The sequence below is a fragment of the Eupeodes corollae genome, chromosome 1 (genome assembly GCF_945859685.1).
Source record: "Eupeodes corollae chromosome 1, idEupCoro1.1, whole genome shotgun sequence".
Taxonomy (NCBI): domain Eukaryota; kingdom Metazoa; phylum Arthropoda; class Insecta; order Diptera; family Syrphidae; genus Eupeodes; species Eupeodes corollae.
In genome coordinates this window covers 111,233,825-111,251,932 of record NC_079147.1, presented here as the reverse complement: position 1 = coordinate 111,251,932, position 18,108 = coordinate 111,233,825, and the positions used below count along the sequence as shown (strand labels likewise).

Here is an 18,108-nt window from a genome sequence, read left to right as displayed (position 1 = left end):
GGAAACCCATAAACCTTGCATCATTTTTAGCAACATCGCGTATGTGATCATTCCCCAAGAGGTAATTGGTGACACACATATCGAGAATATCGAGGTGTCCAGTCTCATTGATGCAAGTGCTATCCATGGATAATGGCAAAGAGGCTATATCTCGCTTTAACGATACAAGACAGCATTAAATTCCACGCGGTTTTTTAATCCCCATTGAACAATGCTGTTTATGTCGGAATTTAAAGAGCTTATCATATTTTGTCGTTGCAGTTCCACATCCGAAGAAGATTGATGTGAGTCTGAAAACGAATATGAAAAGCCAAGAGCGAAACAATGTATTGGATTAGATGTTGCAGACAGGAGATCATTAATAAAAATGATAAAATGTTTTGGAGATAAAACAGAGCCCTGGGGCATACCAGCATTTATTTTATGGTTTTCACACATGAACCCATCCAATACTACTTGTATTGAACCATCTGAAAGGTAATTACTAATCCAATGAAGTAGGGATTCGTGAAAACCGAAAGCACGCATTTTCGATAAGAGAGCCTGATGCCAAACAATATCAAGTGCAATAATCTTACTTTCTCCAAAACGATGTATAGATTTGCTCCACTGTTCGGTGAGATCACCAGTGGACCTATTGCTACGAAATCCGTATTGCCGGTCATTAAGAAGCTTTCGATCTTAAAGATATTTCTTGAGCTAATAATTAATCAGCGTTTCCATGACCGTAAGTGCAATCGGTCGGTAGTTAGAGGGTGAGGAAGATTCGCCTTTTATGGGAATAGGCTGGACAAATGTGGTTTCCCATCCGCTCGGAACGAGACCTGAGGAGTAGGCATAGTCATAACACTCACTGGCACCGTAGAATTCGCGGCGAACTGCCTAGCAAACAGATTTCTTTTCTCTAAAGAGCTAACAAAAGGAGTAACATTGACAACGAGCGTAGGAACCGAAGAAGAAGTGTGGGTGTTGATTCTTGTTGAGAGAATCGAAATTAACTGGTGGCGAGCATTAAAGTCACCACCAATTATAAATTTGGAATGTTTTTGGCAAAATCCGGTAAGCACATCGAGTTTATGGTTATTGTTTTGAATTTATTTTATTTTATCCATCTAGTGGTATTAATTATAAGGTCAAAGATAATTACGTTTATTTTGTACAATTTGCAAAAACGGGGTATGACATATGGTATGACCACATCCAGTAGTGAGAACGACCTAGATCCTCGAAGATCTAAAAAAAAACTAATTTTTTTTCGAACTAACAGTCCTTTAATATTTTCCATACTTGGAAAAATAGTAATCAAAATTAAATAAATATCAAAATCAAATATTCCAATACAATTTTTTTTTTAGATTTTAGTTTTATTTTTCGGGCGTTTTGTGCCGCAGAATCTCGTTTCGTTCACGTTTAAAGGTCCATTTTTAAAGGGGCCTCCAACAAGTGAAAATAATCACTGTCTGTGTTGTTTTTCCCTTAACGTATGCAGAAGAAAAACATATGCATACATTTCTAATGCGAATAGAAAACTTTATTAAATTGAAAAACTGAAAGAATACAACAAATTTTTTGTTAATGCTTCGAATATTCCGACTGAAAATAGTTAAAACCTCAGTTATTAATTGCATTATTTTCGGTGTTATTTTTACGAAAATTTAGCTTGTTTCTTAAAAGTTTATGATTAGATTTTAGTTTGGATTTCGGCTGAAAAATCTAAAGTCACGGCTCTAAGCCTATTGGCAGTTTGTGTACACATCAAATCTGGAAAGTAATCCGTGCTTTCAAAATTTGGTCTAGAGAGTGAGTGATGATTTTATAATTAGTTTCATAATATTCAATCAAATCCTTTGTGACCAAAGCAATCAATGAATCAAATGAATGGAAATAAAAGTATTTATTACTCACTCAATTTAATCCTCTAATTGATTGCTGTAAAATAAATAGGGTTTTCCATATTATAGGCTCTTTAGAATATCATATTAATGGTGAAGTAAAGGGTGTTTTTTTAAGCAATTTAATTAAAATTTAGCTTTAATATTATAAATATACAATTAATTATTATTATAAAGATAAAAGTTTGCTATTACATTTAAAAATTGTTTCACTTTTTGACACCCTATGTCAGCAATAACGTGCTGAATATTCTGCTCCATCCCGTGGTGTTAGATCTTAGGATCTTTGAGGCCGCGACACAGACCCACGTCGAGATTGTTTCGTTGAGTCATGCAAACAAATCTGAGCATATTTTAAGTGACAGCTGTGAAAAAATTATTTAAACCTAAATAAAAAGAAGAAAAGAACACCCGTTATCAGCCCTATTAACCGGTTGTACACAGTCAATTTTAAATAAGCTTGACATAAAAGTTACTTATTTACCGATAAAAAAATTAGTATTTATTTATATAAAAAGAAAAACAATACATGTTCTGATGTTCAAAACAAATAAAAATACTTAATTAAGAACCACCCTTATAAACCCCCCTTTTGAGATTTGTAAGATTTCAATAAACAAGTATTTTATTGAAAGTTTTGACCTTGGTGACAATGAGAGCATAATCAAACTGACAGTATTTTTACGAAGGAGTATAGTTTTGTGAACTTTTTTCAAAAATAACTTTAAATACCTCAAACATAAACATTTGGGAAATAACTTTACCCTCAAATCTACATTATTTTGTTTAACTCTCACATTGAAAAAATAAGAATTTCGAAATAGAAATCCGTTAATCAGATGGTATTGTTGATATTCGAGAAAATTTAAAATCAATTATTTCCTCGTGACTCTGTTGCAAACCTAAATAGCCCAATCGATAAATTAAAAAAAGAAAAGATAAGATAACTTCACAGGTAAAAAACACACCACACAAATTCGGATACCTACATAGGTACATAAAAATCATAGCAGATAAAGATTAAATGAAATCCATAGGTAAAAAAGAACCTATTATTACAACTATGGACTGCTTTGAACTTAAAAAGTTTTATCAAAATTCCATGACAGCCAGTTCTCCGAAGAATTCCACATAGAACGGCTGCAAATCGGTTGAAGTGTATACTCGTAACATCACACACGCACTATTTTCAAAACCCTCAAGAGGAACTGGATTAACCTCAGAGCCGAATATTGTTGTTTCAAACTGAAGTGTAATTTAATAAAATATAATGTGTTTATTTTTTAAAATAAATAATTTCATCGGAAATTGTGATTTCATTTGCAGGATAATCAAATAAAAATCCTCACTATGGGGGACATGTTCCGGAGTGAGACAATGGTTCTATGCCAATTGTTCATACAACCAGAGTCGGCATACACAACAGTTTCAGAATTGGGAGAAGCTGGGTGTGTCCAATTTCGTGATGTAAGTTTATTAAATTAATGTGACTGTTGGGAAATGTTTTGAATCTAAGGAAATCCATTAAAGGAAGGACATTTGAGGAGTGTGGGCCTTCATTGACTCTCAATGATTCACTCTCTCTGTCTCTCTGTTAAAAAAAAGACTAATATGATTCAGCAAATTAAATAGAAATTTGCTTTATCATTTTGTTATTTCTTAAATAAGACTTGATTTAAATTAAGGTGAATTCTCAAAAACTCATAAAAATGACTCAATTCAAAAAATATTTACTTGTTTTAAGAAAATTGATATTGACCGTGTTATGCAATTAACGAGTTAAATTGCAAATCTGATTTGTGTCTCTGTTTCATGGACCTTCTTACTTAGAAATAATTTCAAAAACTAAGTCTAATTCCCCATAACTCTGACGCTTAAATTAGCACTTCCGAGTGAGGTAACCATTTTCAGTAACTGCCAATAAAGCTGCCTTGTTATGTTGTGGATTTTGGATGGCATCATTATCAAGGAAAAAAACCTGGTGTTCAGTTGACATACATACCTTATAACCCTTCCGGCTGATTTGTTAAAAGGAGATTTACTAAATGACAGTCTATTTAACAGACCAAGCAGTTATATACTGTCCATACACTATCATTGCAACTTATTGCAATAAATGTGGATTGATACTATGCCAAAACTTGCAGTTTGTTTTGTTGACATAAATATGTCAGTTAAGCATCACGAACCACTTGTTGTGGAGGGATCACACATGCGACATCGCCAAAAATACTGCTAAGTGATAATGTTTTCTCCGACGATGCAAGAAGTTTTTTAACCCTTTGGATATAGCTAAAATTTACAAAGCTTTTATTTGTCCAAAACTCGAGTATAATTCTCATATTTGGGCTGGTTTCCCAATACCGTACTGGAGTCTTTTGGATAGAATTGAAAAGAGAGTTCTAAAATTGATAGAAGATCGTTCTCTTACCGAGACATTTGCTTCTCTTGCCTATCTTTGTTTTATCGTTATTTCTATAAATACTGCTTTCTCCCCTAATACAATTCAACCTTATTACCCGCCAGTAGCCGAATATCGGACGTACTATTAAATGGAATGCTTTACAAGGTCCAAAATTTCCCACTTATTACAATGTGCAGACATTCAACACCAATGTGCATCGGTTTTTTCTATTTAATCCTATACTTCTTTTCTAATTGCTCCGACTGTGTCTAGTCATTGAAAGGGTATTCAAACCCCTTTTAGTGCGCTCACGATATAAAAACAAAAATATACATTCTTATATAAAAATAGGTCTCTTACCGTAGAGGAATTCTGAAATCAGTTATGCTTCAGCTGGAAAATTTTTGGTCAGTGGTATAATGGTATATTTTTGAGGACTTCACTTTGTTTAAGAATGAGAAAATGCAATTAATATGAGTAAAAAGTATTTTTAAGAACAATTCGGTTATTTTCTAAATATTTTAGAAATTTTAGTTTTATTTAAAAAGTAAGTTAGTTGTCTAAATAAAGATTCTAACTCATTCTAAAACCACCTTCTTCGAGCTGATCAGCTATGTTGAGAAAACTTCGGAAATCTAGAGGATTGCGCCAAAGCGCATTTGTTTATTGACTATTGAATATAAAAAACTGATATTTCTGTAGTCTCATTCATAAACAATTCAGGAAATAGCACTTTTCCTTTCAAAAACAAATTGAAATGTAATAAATTTTATATTTTTTTATTGTTTCCAAAGAGTTATTGCTTTAAAGTTATAATTGACATGAATATATCGATTTTGACTGATTAGTTAATCAAGCATGTGATTGATAATCATATCTATAATTGTTAATACCAACATATGTGCACTTTCGTTTTCATTTTATTAAAATCGATCACAGACAATCAAACATTTTTCTGTTAACTTAGGAGACTGAGGGTATTGATAACAGAAAAGTTATCTGAAAATAATAAAAATTAAGCCCTTTAAACAATAAATGTCATTTTTCCTCAACGGTAAGAACATTTGTTTCTTATCGTTTTAGTTTAATCATAGTACAGGGTCATTCAATTTTGGGTTTGTAAAACTAAAACAAAAAAAGATTCTGGAATGCGTCCCACATTGATATTTTCCCATCCTTTAACAAAATATACATACAAATATTTTTGTTTCCTATTACTTGAGTCGAAAACCATTTCTTATAATTTTTTTTGTAGGTTTTCGTGTTTTGTTAAAAAAATTTGTCAGTTTAATTTTTCTAAAAAATTAACTAAAAATTACCAACAACATTTTGCATATGAAATAGTTTGATTTCAAAATATGTTTTTGCTAACGAAATTTTTAGTTGAACCCCAAATTTTCCCAGTTTTAGTAGAATACTTATAAAAACAAATACCAATCGAATTTTTAGAATAACTTAGCACAGTATGAATTCATTTCGAACACAATATCTTCATTTATTCACGAGATATCAAGAATTGAAAATAAATTTGTACCAATTTTGCGTACTAGTTTTTGTAGATCATAATTTGTGTAAAAAAACTGACGGTCGTATTTTTATACAAATTCAACTGAATGTCGAACACAATATTTTCTAAAAGATAAAATTAGTTTGAACCCAAGATTTTTAATGTTTAAAAAACTATTTGAGTTGTAAATGTTTGTATTTTTTTCAAGAAAAACTTGTAATTGGATATTTCCTAAAATTGTACTTAATGTTGGAAATATTTTTATTATAAGATGATATTAGTTTGAAGACAATATCCTAAATGTTTGGAAAGATATTTGCGTTAAAAATAATTTTTGAACAAGTTTTAGTAATGTTTCTTATATGTTTTTATTTTTTGTAGAAAAGTTGTCAATTCGATCTTTCCTATATTTTTCGGAATGTTGAAAACCATGTATTTTTTCCAACTTTCAGTTATGTTTGTTTTTAATTTTTGTTTTTGTAAAAATCTTGTCAATTCGTTTTTTTTTTTTCAAAATTTTACTAGATGTCGAAAACGTTATTCTTTGTTGCAAACAATTTTTTTTGAGATTTCATGTCGGTGTTCGTAAAATATTTGAAGTAATAATTACTTTTTGTTAATATTTAACTTCCCATAGTAAGTTATTGTAAGAAGGGTCCAATTTGTCAAATTGAAAATTTTGACATTTCTCGACGTTTCAAGGTCCCTAGAGTCGAAATAAAAGATTTTTAGAAAGATGTCTGTGCGTGTGTACGTACGTTCGTACGTCCGTACGTTCGCGTTGTTTTTTCGTCGTCCAAAGCTCAAGAACCAGGAGAGATATCGAAATAATACCAAATAAATACATATATTTTTTTAAATCCAATTAACGATTTTTTTAACAAATCAAAAAAACTGAAAAAAATTTGTCACCCTCAAAAATTTTACGAACACAAAATGATTTTACCTGTAAAACAATTTTGTGCAACGCAAAATAAAGTTTTCAACACCTAGTAAAATTTTGATAAAAATCGAATCGACAATTTGTTTTATAAAAAATGAAATCCTAGAAATACATTACTCAAAGTTGGTAAAAATTGAATTTCGACTCAAATAATTTTTCAAAAATTTGAGATTATGGCTTCAAATGTATTTTAATTTATAAGAAATATTGTTTTCAACATTCGTTAAAATTTTGAGAAAAATCGAATTGATAGTTTTTTTTACAAAAAATAAACACTTAAAAGAAAATTTAACAAAAGTTGGTAAAAATTGATTTTCGACTAAATATCTTTTCAAAAATATGAGATTATAGCTTCCTACTAATATTTACTTATAAGAAATATTGTTTTCACTATTTGAAAAAATTTGAGAAAAATCTAATGGACATTTTTTTTTACAAAAAATAAAAACATAAACAAAAGATTAATAAAATTTGTTAAAATTTACTTTTGACTCAAATAGTTTTTCATTGGTCAAAGTAAGCCCATTGAAAGGCATGAAAAACAAACAGGTTTTGAACAAGTCAAGCAAAAAGTCATTTTGCACTTGTCACACAGGTGTACAGTTTTTGCTTTTTTATTTGGCGGACACAAAGAGCATCTTTTTCTCTTGTTTCTCTCCAACTTTAAGGAGTTTCAGAATCGTACCAATGCTCGTCTTAAGTTGCACAGGGAGTTTTTGGGTGTAATACCTCTCTTTCATATTGAGTTCGCACAAAATCTTGGCAAGCCCTTTCAAAAACAACATTCTCGTCATCTTCGGGGCTCTTTAATGGCTCTGCTGGTGCTGGATGATGTAAGCATTCAGTGCACTCATATCCAATAATCTATAAAAACAGACTCTGGCCAACGACGAGTTCTGCGACTACTTGAATAAACAGAACACATTTGGTCGACAGAATCCACACCATCTTTTGTGCTATTGAAGTAAAGGATAATTTCAGGCTTGCTTGTAAATTCATCATGGGACAAAGTCACCATTGTCGTATCTTTTGTAAATCCGAAAAGCTATGACCCGACTCGTCTACTTTTGTGAGGTAAAAGTCTTTCGGAATCTCCCTCTTATTTTTCCTCATTGTTCCAACGACGGTTAGACCTTTGGACCTCATTATATTTACTAGTTTCATGGAAGTGTACCAGTTGTCTGTCGTGATGTTACGATGTTGAGTTCAAATTGAAAATTTTCTTTCTTCTGCAGTCAATGAATCAGAATTTTTGCCACAATATAAATAGGTGTTGAGTACATAGTGTGTTTTCGATTCTGCAAGGCAATCCATATTTATTGGGCTTACTTGGAATGTACATCTTGAATGCACAGCGACCGCGAAAACCAACCAACTTCTCATCTATAGTTGCATTGGCTACAATTGAGTAATTTGTGTTGAAAATATTGATAATGTCTGTGACTATACAACCTGGATCTGTTTTTTTCCTGTCATTTCTATCTTCTGGGTTGTCAAAACGAAGACGTAACAGAAGCGTATAAAATCGCAATGAGGACATACAAAGGGGGAAAATATCTCGACCTGTACCGTCCGTAGCAAGAAGCGATACTACGGCTTCATGATTTGACTTGAATAAAGCTGAGTGGACCAAAAGACCCAAAAATGCATCCAGCTCTTGTTCAGTGCAGCCTCTGAGTTCAAAACGGTTAGTTGATTTGTATTCAATTCTGATCGCTGCCATTTTGATGTTTGTCCACTTTAATATTGTGGTTTTTGTATACACACCAAATATTTTCTCGAATGATTGCTTTGGATTATATGGATCAATAGGCCTGACTCGAGAAGTACTGCCAGGTAATCTAATTATATATGGCTCCCGACACTAGCGTTTCTTGCAGGTGGTGCTCTAGCCCATTTGAATTTGTTTTATCCATAGAAGTATCCAGATGTATTTTCTTCGGCTTCATCTTCTTCATCTTCAGAAAAATCAGAATTTGAATCGTGATCAGTTGTCAACAAAAATTCTTCTCCACTTTCAGAGAAATCATTTTCTCAATGATTGTTCGGGCTGTTATTGCGCACAGACCCCGAATTTGGTTGGAATTCCTCCTCATCTATAGACAATTCATCGTTCAGCCACTGCTCCAAAATGTTTTCTTAATTTTTAGCCATATTTTCTCGATTTGCCATTAAAAATACCATAATACCTGCAATACAATAAAACAACCAAATGAACAAAAAAAATTCGTATTTACAGTCGTAGGTCCAGGGGACCCAAGCTTATCATAATACTGACCTAAGGAGAAGCGAGTTAAAAGCGTCCTTCCCACTGCACACACATCGGCTTACTTAAGAAAGGTACCTATAAGCAGAAAGAGCTACGGCGACCGCTGGTTCTTTACAGAGGTTTTATCCCGCTCAATAATATTGTGAAATATCAAATATTGTACAATAATATTGAGCGTCTAGGGACCGCTTTGGAGCGCATTTTCGACCTTTTGAATAGGTAGCAGGCTTCATTGATTGAATTGATTGATTTTGAAATTCATAAAGATAGAAATCCAAATCCAAATGATTTCCCGACGCTCTTGTCAGTAGCAGAAATTGAACGTTTCGTACGAATTCTCCATAAGACAAGAGCGCCGGGAAATCAAAAAATGTGTGCATATAAATCAGCAATATTTTCGACTGAGAATGCCTTACGATTATGCCGTGATTATTGATTGCTTCCGTAGTAGGTACATAGATTTTGATGGCCATTATTTTCGCCTAATGCACGAAAAGGGAAAACTTAAATCTCAACATTTGTATTAAGTTTTAATAAGTAAAACACATTATTCAGTGAATACAATTTTTGTAAATGCCAAGCATTCAACTAAAATTATGACACTTCAAATGACAGCTAAGTTTGACAGGTGTCAAATGTCTGAGTGACCCACTTTTAATTACGAAATCAATAAAAGAAAAACATCGATCCAGAAGTAAAACTCACTAAAAGCCAACAAATGGTCAAAAACACAAATCTTTGGTTAATCTAAAATGGTTGGTTTCAACCGTATACGGTTTTTAAACTGTCAATATTGTTGACGTAATGCTCTCACATTTATAACCAATGAAAATAATTTGCTCATCATTTAGAATAATAGTCTACCAGTCCAAGTGTAATTACAATTATTAAGAACATTAGTTTACCGACCACTCCCATGAACTGTACTTTTCTTATTATTATTTTCAATTTAGAATTAAAAATGTTAAATAATAATTTTCGTATTAAGTATTTACATATTTGGAAAACATTTTTTTAAATTATTTTCCACAGCTAAACGATGGCGTCAGCTTATTTCAAAGAAAATTCGTCACCGAAGTTCGTCGATGTGATGAATGGGAAAGAAAAATTCGTTACATTGAAACCGAACTTAAAAAGGATGGAATCGTTTTGCCTGAAATCATGGATGATATTCCGAGAGCACCTAATCCAAGAGAAATAATTGATTTGGAAGCTCATTTGGAGAAAGCCGAAAATGAAATTCTCGAAATGGCTCAAAACGAAGTCAATCTAAGGTCAAATTATATAGAACTCACAGAATTGCGACAAGTTTTGGAAAATACTGAAGCTTTCTTCGATGATCAAGAAGTTCTTAATCTTGATGCAAGTCGAAAAAGTATTACCGGCGATGATTTTATTGCCCAGCAGAATCGTGGACGTTTGGCTTTTGTAGCAGGAGTAATTAAACGTGAACGTATTTATTCGTTTGAGCGGATGTTGTGGCGTATCTCGCGCGGAAATGTGTTTCTCAAGCGAGCCGATTTGGATGAGCCAGTGAGGGATTTACATACGGGACATATGGTACAGAAAACAGTTTTTGTAGCTTTCTTTCAAGGCGAAGAACTTAAGAATCGCATCAAGAAAGTATGCAATGGATTCCACGCAGCCATGTATCCTTGTCCAAGCTCCCATACGGAGCGCATGGAAATGATCAAAGGTGTACGCATGCGATTGGAAGATTTGAAAATGGTACTCAATCAGACGGACGATCACCGAGCAAGAGTTCTAGCCACTGTATCGAAGAATTTGCCAACATGGAGTATCATGGTGAAAAAAATGAAAGCCATTTACTACACTCTAAATCTTTTCAATGCCGACGTGACTGAGAAATGTCTGATTGGTGAGTGCTGGGTACCGACAAATGACTGGATGATTGTTCAAAGAGCACTGGCTGATGGGTCAGCTCAAGTAGGAAGTTCAATTCCATCGTTTTTGAATGTCATCAAAACCAACGAACCCCCACCAACTTATAACCGTACCAACCGATTTACTCAGGGTTTTCAAAATCTTATCGACGCTTATGGCATAGCTTCCTACCGTGAAGCTAATCCAGCTCTTTACACAATCATTACTTTCCCATTCTTGTTCGCTGTTATGTTTGGAGATGTTGGACACGGTCTGATCTTGCTGCTTTTCGGAGGTTGGATGGTCATTTGGGAAAAGAAGCTATCGAGAAGCCGTGGTGGTGGAGAGGTATGGACCATCTTCTTTGGCGGACGTTACATAATTTTGCTAATGGGAATGTTTTCACTATACACTGGATTTATCTATAACGATCTGTTTTCCAAGTCCATGAACGTATTTGGTTCGGTGTGGAAAGTTCATTACAATTATTCAACGGTAAAGGATAATCCATCGTTGCAACTAGATCCAAAGACTTTCACTGAAGGTGTCTATCCCGTTGGTATGGATCCCATTTGGCAGTTGGCTGAGAACAAGATTATCTTCCAGAATTCGTACAAAATGAAGCTGTCTATCATTTTTGGCGTAACTCACATGCTCTTTGCTATTTTCATCAGTATGGTGAATCATGCCAACTTCCGCAAATGGTCCAACATCTTAATGGAGTTCCTGCCACAGGTCTTGTTCCTAACACTTCTGTTTGGTTATATGGCCTTCATGATGTTCTTCAAATGGGTCCTTTACAGTGCTAAGACCGATGTACAGGCATATACCCCTGGATGTGCTCCATCGGTTCTGATTATGTTCATCAACATGATGCTCTTGGGATCGACTCCGCCATTGGATGGTTGCAATGAGCTGATGTTCGAAGAACAGTCAAAGATGCAGAAAATCTTCCTAGTAGTAGCTTTACTATGCATTCCTTGGATGTTGCTCGCAAAGCCAATATACATCAAGTTAACCAGGGGAAAAAAGGTAGTAAGTTTTGAAGAGATCTTAGTCAGGAAACAAAAAATTTCAAACTAATTTACGGTATTTTCAGGTTAATCACGACGACGATAGCTCCATGGACGGTGAGCACGAAGACGAGGCCATGAGTGAGATTCTGATTCATCAAGCCATCCACACTATCGAATATGTCCTCAGTACAATTTCACACACCGCTTCTTATTTGCGTCTTTGGGCCTTGTCCTTAGCTCATGCGCGTAAGTAAACAACCAAACGTGCCCTTAGCATTTATAAGTTTTTCTTAATGCAAAATTTTGTATTAATTTTAGAACTGTCTGAAGTGCTGTGGGGTCAACTTTTGCATATTGGATTTGCAGTGCCATCACACTATGTTGGCCCTGTATTACTCTATGTAATTTTTGCCATCTGGGCCTTCTTTACATTGGCTATTCTGGTCATGATGGAAGGACTTTCAGCTTTCTTGCATACTTTACGATTGCATTGGTAACTATTTTAATAAATTAATTTGTCAATACATTTTTTTTACAATAACACTTTTATTTGTTTGTAGGGTTGAATTTATGAGCAAGTTCTATGATGGATTGGGTTATGCTTTCACTCCATTCAGTTTCGCAAAAATTCTCAATGAAGAAGAAGAAGAATAATGATATAAAGACGATATTTTCCTTCAGAAAAGTCTCGATATAGTTAATTTTGTTTTTAAAATTTTAATTTTTACAATAAATTCGTTTGTAAATCATTTAATTGCACTTAAAAAGTTGTAATTTTCGTTTTATTTTTAAATTCCATTGTTTAGAACGAACTAACTTTACATGACCAAATCAAAAAAAAAGATTTTGTTCAATATTTCGTAATTTTTTCAAAAATGAGGCTGGCAAATGTATCAACATTTGGTTAAAAAAAAAAACGGGTGTTACTTTCCTTACTCTATGAATCAGAATATATATTAAAAGACCGCTTAGGAGCAGTTTCAGCGAGCAATAACCCACCGTTACACTGTTCCCTTAGAGGTAAAGTAATCCCTGTTCTTTGGACATACAAAAGAAAAAATTGTGAAAATGTTGGCTTCGAGGAAGTTAAATTTTTTTTTGAAAATTTGAATCAAAAGATTTGCATTTAATTGTAAAGGAAATAGTTTTCATTAACGCCCTTTACTAATTTTATAGATGGGAAATCCAGTTTGTTTGTTTATTTGTTTGTCCTTCAAGTCACAATCGAGCAATACTTTGAGATGATTTCTTGTGTGCGGGTAGTTACAACACTGGAGAGTTTTTTAAGCTTCTACCGCGTTACTTTTTCGAGCAGATCCGTCCTTACCGCTTTAGTTAGATTTTCGATATTTGTATGTACATACCTATGTACATACATTTATGTATTGTTTTCTTAGAGCACTAACACTGGTCAACAAAATTTTAACTTTTTTTTGCCACACGGACTTTTTTGATATTTTTTGCTTTCGTTGGTGATCACAAGAAAAAATAAATAGTTAAAAAAAAATTGCTGGCCAAAGATTTTATTTTATTGAGTAATTTAAAATATTGCGAAATAACACAGATCTTGTTAATCAAAACTGTATTTTTTTTTTCGCTTCTTTCGGTTGGTCCCTTTTAATTGCCCAGCAGTAATCCGCTAACATATTTGGGTTCCATTTTCCTTAGTACTGCTTTTCCATATTCAAAATGTGTTGATGGAACAGGCACTAAATTGTCAGGAAAAAAATCCAGGTGGGAGTCTAAAAAGTGGATTGTAAGTGACATGCTGCAACCCGAAGCTTTATATGTCATTAACAGCTCGCTAACCAACTCTCTGGTAGCTGTCACTCTTGTGGTTACCCAACAAATTTGCAACAACATTTTCCATGCAGATTTTTCTAAATCGCTTAGTTTTTAGACGAGATCCTATTAGTTCTGATTGTTTTTTGGACAAATTTAGATTCGGAACTAAATAATTTATTGAGTCTCATTGAGTTATGAAATGTGGCACGTTTGCGATTCCTTTAAACTGAAAGTCATCGTCCTCGTCAACACATTTACCTGAAGTGGACGGGTGTGAATGGTCATTCTCAACAGACGTAGTTGCAATTAGTAATAATTCTGGCAATTTTTTACAATTAGAGACTGGTCTTATAGCCGAAGATAAGTTAGGGTAAATAACAGTTTATGTCAGTGAGACAAAAATAGCAATCCGAAACGTGTCTCGCTGTTCAGTCCATATCATGGGTACTGCAAACGGAATAGGTCGTGCGCCTTTTTTCCAGTCGGTTGAATTTTTCACACAGACACAAGGAGCCCAGGATTTGTCTTGAAGGGCGACAGAAAAGTTTCGTCTTTGGTTTTTTTGAATGTCAGTTCTACGCAAACATAACATAAATAGATAGGATCATTGTTACACTTGCTCGACATGTTCACAGGGTTAATAACAAAAAAAAAATGCTAAAACAAAAAGGTGTTAAAATGCAACCACAAATATTTTTAAAACAGTTTACTTGGAAGCACTTCTGTTAATTTGCTGCGTAGTACATGTTTTGAGTTATACCGTATCGCAACAAAACTGAGGCTAATTGACACTTGACAATTGTGATTTAATAATGAGACTAGATTGACAAAACAAAATTAGCTATCAAAGTTCGTGTGACAAAACCTGTGTTGACCAGTGTAATTAGTAGAATATCATTGGGTGCTTCCTGCATTAGGACCGATCTTCGTTGCCTATCATTAGGCGTATTTACCCTTATTGACAAAATAACATTCATGACGATCAATTTAATTGTGAAAAAAATATCCTAGAAACGATGTTGCTTTGAAAATAAATTCAAACATGCTGGATAAAGTAGAAGGAGATATGGGAGAGTATTTTTCAACGGCCGCAGTTATGAACTCAGAACAATACACTTTATACACAATAGAGTTTCTTAACTCACTTGAGCTGTCCAATGTGCCCTCAAATAATTTCCAACTGAAATTAGACGTGCATTAAGTTTACGCACAATTTAGATATCCCTTAATTGTGTTACGGTACGGGAATTTATTTTAAAAAACTAATGCTATAGTAATTCATATTTATACATATCTAAAATATCGTTCATGTAAGAAAAAGTGTTGCCGAGGGCCCGAATGTGTCGATTCATCATCAATTTTAGGATTTAGGACTGTCTTATGGCTAATTATGTATGTACATATGTCATATTTTGCATTTTGATCTACATCTACACCCATATAAAGTTCATCTCCCACAATAACTGAAGCCAGCTGACCTTTCACAGCGTCGCGTCGTAAATACGTCATATGGGTGCTTGCTTACACAATAGCTATACAGTGGCCCGTTTTGCCTTTTTTTGGTTGTAAAAATTATATTTCCTAAACGAAGAAAGATATTGCTTGATTTTTTTTATCTTGAAGGAAATATCCAAGGCTATAGAAATTGTGATTTTCAAAAAAACGGTTAACAAGGTGTTTCAAAAATGTGTGTTTAAATAAGAAGTTTTAACAAAGGTTTATCAAAGCGGTATTTTAATATGCAATCGACAAAATCAATTTTTTAAGTAATCTAAGTGAATTGAAACAGTAGAGCAAAAAGAGAAAGGACCAATTCGAATGAAAAAGTGGGAACAAAATATTTTTTTAATTTTAAGGCACTTTTTTTATTTTAAAGTATTCAAGAAAAGAAAAATACAAAACAAATTAATATATATGCCCATGTTCTGCATTTCACTTATTGTGAATACACTTTGCGAAAGTGAATTTGGGTGTTCCACAATTCGATATTTCGGTTTGTTCCATTTTTCGAATGCATTCAAATCACTTTTTTTCATTTTGTGAATTGATTTTTGAAAGCTTCCTTCTGCTAGGAATCAAAGGGTTGCAGCAAGTTTTGAATTGGAGAAGGTATTATAAAAGGTTCTATTTCCCTTAGAACATATAAAAAAGCGTCTTTGCTTAATCTAAAATAACTTAAATTATCAGAACAATTCTACATAATTTTCACACACAAAATATTGTTTTCTTTCTTATTTTATCTCTTCAATTCTTCTTCCGTTTTCCTCTTAAAATTGATAATAATATTGCATCCATCTTCAAAACAGCAAACATTTTACTTCGGAAACAAAATAAAAATGTATGATTCTTCAGTTCTGACAGTTCAAAGAAATTTCGAAGTTTTCGAATTCGATCGAATTGAAGAACATGCAATTTCATTTCACGTGAAATTTAAAAGTGATTTCAATTCACTTTCGATCGAAATTCGGAACATGGGCGATAAACACTAAACTTCTTGGAAACTATCATTTAAGTCCGGGGAAATGTGTAATAAACTCATCATTTCTGGAGAGTATCGTTCTTTGAGATCTTTTTGGCTTCTCACATGCCTTAAGGAAGAAATAAGTGGATCCGAGGAGGTTGATAGCATGTTAAATAGGTCCTCATTCTGCCGAATCCTTGAAACTTTACACGTATTCTGATATCGATATTTCCTGCAGTCTTTATTTTTGCATTGCTGGGCTTCTTTTGACCGTTTTCCAAGTGGTAGTGATTAATATTCAATGATATTTTGACTATGTATGAACCAATATTTGGTGTAGAGTAGGTGAGAAGTTTTTCAGGATACTTTTGTTTTATAAGCTCTGCCGTTTTCTTAGTGCCCAAATTTAACTGCAGTCACTACTTCTCTGCAATTCAAAACGTTCAATATTACTTTGAGCCTCATTATAACTTCTCCATTGACTCCAGTTATTAAAGCTGTGGCATATGACTGTTCAAAAAATCTTGTTGCAGTGTTTCCGTCATTAGTGTTTCCAAACCCTTGCTTTGGTTTATCCACATCAATGCCAAGCTCATCACGAAAACGCCTTTGGATCTCTTGTTTTCTTCGTTTTTCCGTCTCCTTGGTCCCAATCGATTCATCAGTACCTTCTCCTTCTTGTCGCTGAGTATACGCAAGCTTCAAAATAAATTCAATGCATATGATTCTAACGTGCGGAGAACAAATTCCACATTACTAATTATGTTCGTCCTCAATTGATTCATCTTTATTGAAGTTCTTTTGTGTCCGTTTGCATATCGGACATGACCGCGTAGACTATTTACAATTTTATTACAGGCTTACAAAAATTTGCTCTTAAACTCTTTTAAATCTTAGGTAATAAACATAAATCAAAAATGATTAACATTTTTTTAAATAAAACCATCTTTTTAAATTCATCACTCACAAAACAGAGAAATCATACTTGCAAAGAATTTTCCATTAAAAAAAAAAGGTTAAAAAAATGACTGACTTCATCAATTCAAATCTCCCTAGCTCAATTCGATGCAAAATGAAGCAGTTGATCTTTGGGATTTATGTTAAGAAATATAATATAATGAGTCTGAATCAGTTGAGATCTTAGCACCACTCGTTGAATCTTTTTTTTTTTACACAATTTGAAGTCGAAAAAGTGTGCAAAAATTAGTGTTTCAAAAAACATTAAATTAAACAAATATAAACATTTTTTTTTAATTATCGATCTAAATAATGGCAAAGCATATTATGAAAACAAAAATGGAAAGCGTTTCGAAATCCTTTTTCTAGTTTTTACATTACAAAAGTTAAGAAAGAAAATAAAAAAAAAATAATCATCATAAAATCTTCAACTTTGGCCTGCTCAACCAAATTGAATAATTTGTTCGATTACTGGAGCTTCAAATGTTTATGAATCCATTGAACTGAAAAGTTTTGCATTATAGATCCACTCAAAAAATGAATATTGTAAGCAGTTTTCCATCATCAATTCAGAGCATTATGGTCATATGATAACCGACTTTTTTTTGCCTGTTATTAAAGAATACGACTTGGAGAATAATCGATGCTTGCATCAATTCGCGTGGTGGTCATTTAAATCATGTCAACGTTCAAGCTTCATAATAAAAAAGTAATATCATGAAAAATAAAATATATTTTAAAAGTGTTTTATTAACATTTACTTTTGAAACTGCAAAAATTGATAACGATGTACATTAAATTAACAACATTCTGGCCAAAACGAGGAGTTCCCTTTTAAAGCTAAAAAGAAGAATACAAATCTAAGTAAGCTTTATTTTCAAAGTTGAAAATTGAGAACCTCGTTATAAACAAAAAAATTTGCTTTTGGATCAAAAAATAAAAAACACAGTTCCTTGTAAAGAGAATTTCATTATAAAGTACGAAATTTGT

The 18,108-nt window shown here is 33.1% G+C and overlaps 1 protein-coding gene across 2 annotated transcripts; it reads left to right on the top strand.

The window, feature by feature from the left end:
- The first annotated feature begins 2,993 nt into the window (after nt 1-2,993).
- On the top strand, nt 2,994-12,689 carry LOC129942851 (V-type proton ATPase 116 kDa subunit a 1-like). 2 transcript variants are annotated; one of them, XM_056051946.1, is made up of 6 exons: nt 2,994-3,144; nt 3,219-3,359; nt 10,048-11,931; nt 11,999-12,161; nt 12,234-12,408; nt 12,476-12,689. In XM_056051946.1, the coding sequence occupies exons 2-6, from the start codon at nt 3,243-3,245 to the stop codon at nt 12,567-12,569; spliced, it is 2,433 nt and encodes an 810-aa protein (XP_055907921.1). In that variant the 5' UTR covers nt 2,994-3,144; nt 3,219-3,242; the 3' UTR covers nt 12,570-12,689. The 2 variants fall into 2 exon arrangements, with proteins under 2 accessions (XP_055907921.1, XP_055907919.1); XM_056051944.1 differs by having other exon boundaries at nt 10,048-11,934.
- The last annotated feature ends 5,419 nt before the right edge of the window (nt 12,690-18,108 follow it).